At 49.4% G+C, this 4,841-nt stretch overlaps 1 protein-coding gene across 4 annotated transcripts; it reads right to left on the bottom strand.

The window, feature by feature from the left end:
• Positions 1–1,550: 1,550 nt before the first annotated feature.
• LOC121026452 (spindlin-2) lies at positions 1,551–4,835 on the bottom strand. 4 transcript variants are annotated; one of them, XM_040469302.1, is made up of 2 exons: positions 4,693–4,835; positions 1,551–4,021 (listed from the first exon to the last, which is right to left on the bottom strand). In XM_040469302.1, the coding sequence occupies exon 2, from the start codon at positions 4,017–4,019 to the stop codon at positions 3,243–3,245; it is 777 nt and encodes a 258-aa protein (XP_040325236.1). In that variant the 5' UTR covers positions 4,020–4,021; positions 4,693–4,835; the 3' UTR covers positions 1,551–3,242. The 4 variants fall into 4 exon arrangements, with proteins under 4 accessions (XP_040325236.1, XP_040325237.1, XP_040325238.1 ...); XM_040469303.1 differs by having other exon boundaries at positions 4,680–4,835; XM_040469304.1 differs by having other exon boundaries at positions 4,676–4,835.
• Between the last annotated feature and the right edge of the window lie 6 nt (positions 4,836–4,841).

Below are 4,841 nucleotides of genomic sequence, written 5' to 3' on the forward strand. Positions count from 1 at the left end.
TCTAGGACTTCCAAGGCTCTAAGCTATCAGCTTCTGCCAGATCCCCATCATTTCTCTCAACTCACTTTCCTGATATTCTCTACCTTACTCTCTCAGCTCCAGCCATGCTGGTATCCTCGGTGTTCCTTGACTATGTCAGGCTTACTCCTGCCCTGCTGTCCCTCTTACCTGGAATGCTCCTTCCCCAGACAGCCACAGGACTGGTCCTGTCACTGCCTTCAGGTCCTTACTCAAAAGTAATGTTCTCAGTGAGCCCTTCCCTGGACTCTATCCAATTTCAGCCTCACACCTGGAATTCTAATTCCCCATCCCTTGCTTTATTTTTCCTTTCTTCACACTTACCACTTTGACAATACTTTACATTTCACTTATTGTACCTTGGCTACTGTCTGTCTCCCGCACTAAAATGAAAGCTCCACCAGGGTAAGATTGTTTCATTTATTTTGTTCATTACCATATCACCAGTACCTGAGCCTGAAGACTGCCTGGCACAGAGCCTACCTAAAGTATTGGTGGGATGAAGATAAAGCAAATGAATTAAAAACAACTGGGGGGTGCCTGGGTGGCTGAGTTGGCTAAGTGTCCGACTTCAGCCCAGGTCATGATCCTGCACTTTGTGGGTTCGAGCCCCGTGTTGGGCTCTGTGCTGACAGATCAGAGCCTGGAGCCTACTTCAGATTATGTGTCTCTCTCTCTCTCCCCCTCCCCTGCTTGCACTCTGTCTCTCTGTCTCCCAAAAATAAATAAACATTAAAAAATGTAATAAAAAAAAAAAAAGCAAATGGGGTGAGCTTACGCCAAAAGTGGGGCTAGGCAGTTTCCTCTGGGTCTAGCCCCAAAGCTACAAATGCAAATGCCTTCAGGGGACAACTGGGAATTTTATTCCAGTGAGTGAATCAGGCCAGCTGGGGGTATGGCTAGTTTGAGAGAGCATTCAGAGTCTAAAATGGGCAAAGCCCTTCCTCAGACCCAGATGCTTGTATCCTTGTTGGAATGTGGAATGTTAATTCTCAGTTTATTGTTTTGTTTTTTGTTTTGTTTTATTTTGTTTTGAGGTGGGCCAGAAATATGGATTTTTGTAATGCAAAATCTCCCAAATGTCTAAGTAACTAATTTAAAAATGGAAAACATCAGGATCGAAGAAAGCATGACCCCTGACTGAAATTGGCCCATGGGTGGCCTGCAGGTGTTTGCTAGACTAAATTGTGTGATGAAAGAAAACCAGTCCCTGCAAGGTGGGCTTGCCTTGTGTGATTCTTCAGGCAAACAGTTTCAGGTCATGTTGGGTGTAGAGAATGAACTAGAATTACCACTTTTTTTCAAATTCTAGAAGCTCCCTGCCACCACCTGGCCCTTCCCCCCACCCCCCAATGTATGGAGTTAGGGAAGACTGAGCAGTGAGCTCACCTTAACTCTTTGTTTGAGGGCAGGGGCATATCTTAGTGAAGTGTAGGGTGGGGAAATCAGAGAGAAGGTTTTGAAGGAAACTTCCGCAACATGACTGGAGAAAGACAAGGGGGAGAAAAAGAGAAGGACACAGACCCATGTGCTAGAGCGCCATACCCCTGAGGGACTTTATTGGGGTCACTGCACCCTCTCCCCACCAACCACCGTCCCTCTATGTGGCATTATACAGTTGAAAGAGTTAGTTATACAAAGTCACAACTCCCGGCCCGACTGCCCCATGCCATCCATCTCACCTGGAAACAGAGCTGCACAAACTTCCATCACAGCTTCCCTGTGTGCTTGAGGTGGGCAAGGCTGGTCAGGAGGTACCTGTGAAGGGTCAGTAGCCACCAGCTTTGTCACGGTATAGCCTGAATAGGGACTCTAGAGGCAGCAGACCTCCATTCAGTGAAGCATTGGGTGGAACCACCTGTGGTTTCAGGCAGCTGCTGAGCTAGGCATGGACTGTCAAGTACTCCCCATGTCCTGAGATAAACATTAGGCTCAATCCTCTGATGCCCCTCCTCTCTAGGGAGGCAACGCACAGTCCAGTAGGAGAAAGAACAGTGAGGGGACTCCTGTACCTGACTTCAGTAAGGTTCTAATTTTTTTTGGATAAAATACTTTCCAAACGCAAGGAGGCACATCTCTTAAGTCCTGAGCACTCTGCTTACCTACGCCCCACAAGAATTGTTTATCCAGTGTAAGGGAAATGAACCAAGACCTCCGGGTCCAAGATTACTGCACCTGGTCCTCTGGGAAAAGTGAGGAGACTGCTTACAGCCCCCAGCTCATGGGGTGTCAGGTCAGTGTGTTTAAGCCGAGGGTTTGGGTTCTGCTCGGCAGGTGTGGCATGAGCTCCCTGAAATAAGAAAAGCCTTTTAGGTATAAAGTTGGCTCCTACTTAACTCAAGTCATCCCTGTCAAAATGCCATTCTAGGGAACTTCCAACCCATTTGGCTTCTTTGACAGCTGTCACATCCTCTCTGCACAGAGCCATGAAAGGCAATGTGGATACTGCCAGAAGTCCAACTTTTTCCTGGGCTTTCCCATGTCTCCTGGGCCCCATTCCCCATACCTCCTTTTCTGCATTCTCACTTCCTCTGTCAATATTTCTGCTTGGAATTCTGTCTTCCTCAGTGTTCCTCCCCTTATGGCTCCTTATTCATGCAGACCCTTTGAGTACCCTCCAGATTCCTGCCAACTTTCTCTCCCCCTGCCCCTTGCTCTGGACCTCTTCTAAGCTACTTTGAGACCCTCTCTACTCAACGCATTCTGTTTGTTTTCCTCTAAGCCCCAAGATCTCACTCTCTCTCTGTTATTCTCTACCCCCTCCTAGTTGGGTGCCTCTCTCTCTTAGGCCATCCCTCCTCCAGGGAGCCTCTTCCTAAGCAGTCACCTCCCCTTCTCCCTCCCTCTACAGCCCATCTCTAGTTCCTTCTCCTCCCCCCTCTCTAGACCAGACCAGCTAAGTCCTATTCCATTTTTAGATGACTGATTATGATACTAGCTGAACTTTATTCACAGCCTGCATTTACAGCTGTCCCTTCCTTTCATGCCCCATCCACCAAACACACCCAATCTTTTCAACATGACAAAGTCCTTACACACAGCATGTCATGTCCACATAAATTTGTATTTTCAAAAAAAAAAAAAAAAAAACAACAGTTATGCTGGCAAAGATGTTGAATTAACAGGGACCCTTAAGCTTTCAATACACTGAAAAGCAACATTGTTTTGCACGTCTACAAAGTATACATTTGTTCTCACAAATGTGGCAAAGTTTACCCTAACAGTTAGGACTTTTTCACCAAATCATAGACATAGATATGGAAATCATCATCAAACTTGATGAAATACACAGAGGGTTTGGCTTCCACTTGGTGAATGACCATGCCAATCCGTTTGGAGCCATCTTCTTTGGTATATTCCACATGTTTACCTATCAGGCCATCTACAACTCCTCCTGTCTCCCTCTCTGCTGGAGGAGACTCACTGGACTCTGGCATGATACGGAGGTCTCCTTCTTTATAATCATCTAGAAGCTGGTACATGTACAAGACAGGATCTTTCTCATAGGTAATATAAAACCAGGCTTTCATGATAGGTGCTTGGGCTAAGACCATTCCCCTCCATTCATCCTTAGAACCATGCTCACCCTCAAACATATGTTCCACAGCTTTACCGATTATGGTGTTTGCAAGGTTGGCATCACCGACTTGAGATGATGCCACCCTATCGGAAAGAATTTTAAGAGACAAAACTCTTTCATCTCTGTGAAGTTCCAGTCCATAGACACAGTCAATTCCATCATATTTCACCAGATAAAGAGAGGGATTTATAGGCACCTGATCCAGAACGGTTCCTTTCCACTGGGTGATGGGCTCATCACCTTCCTTCCATCCATGTGAAATTCTGCAGCCCACGATGTTCCTGCGGGACTGGGACGAAGGTCTGCCTCTCTGCTTCTTTTGGGAGGTTTTTTTCTTCGTCATGTTTGTGGACCCAGTAGCCCGTCCCGAAGCTGCCCTGGTTTGTTGCCCTTCGGCCTCCTGTGCGTTGGGGGTCTTCATGCCTGCAGGGGGAGGAGCGAAGATAAGAGAGAAACATTCAGTATGCCATAAGGTGAAGTTCTCCCAACAGCGACGTGTCTCTGTACCCTGCGTCAGAACCTAAATTTTCCCCCATGAGCCTGGCAGCAGTGCTGGAAATCCTGGCTGTGTGCCTGCAAGTGTTCTCCCTCCTAGGTTCCTTTAGACTGCGGGAAAGGGCGGCAGCGGCAGTGGTGCTGGCCAGGGTTAGGAACTCTGCAGGAGGGGGCGGGCTACCTCCTTGTTCAGAGCCCACTGCCTCCACCACCCGTCCCTGGCGCCCACTCTCAATGCCCTGCAAAGCGCCTATCTATTCCTTCACCGCCTTGATCCGCACGCACTCACTGTCCTCCCGCCCTGGATACCCCAGCCTGCTGCCCATACGCCCCTTGTCTACGCACAATCGCTTTCTCGCATCCGGTACCCTCACTCCTCCAGGCTCACCTTCATTTCTTGCCTGGCTCCTAACGCCACCCACTTTTCCTATTTCCCATCGCACTCCCCTCCCCAGCCTCACCCAGCTCCCGCCTCCACCCCCTATCTCCAGCAGGAGTCCATCCCATCCCCCCTCCCCATCCTGGAGCCCACCAATGGCCCTGCCCTAGCTGGCGTCCGCCGCCCCGGGTCGCGGGCCTCACGTGCCCAAATCGGACACCTCGCTGCTGCCTCCGCGGTGAGCCTGTGTCGAAGGAGGATCAGCAGGCGACGAGCCGGGTGCTTGCACGGGCTGGGAGGGGTGGATCTGTAGGCGGGGAGCGCGTCTAGGAGGGCTGTGGGGTAGGCGAAGAGGATGGCGGCGGTATC

The sequence above is a fragment of the Herpailurus yagouaroundi genome, unplaced genomic scaffold, assembly GCF_014898765.1.
Source record: "Herpailurus yagouaroundi ecotype Mexico unplaced genomic scaffold, PumYag 104851, whole genome shotgun sequence".
NCBI classification, from domain to species: Eukaryota; Metazoa; Chordata; class Mammalia; order Carnivora; family Felidae; genus Herpailurus; species Herpailurus yagouaroundi.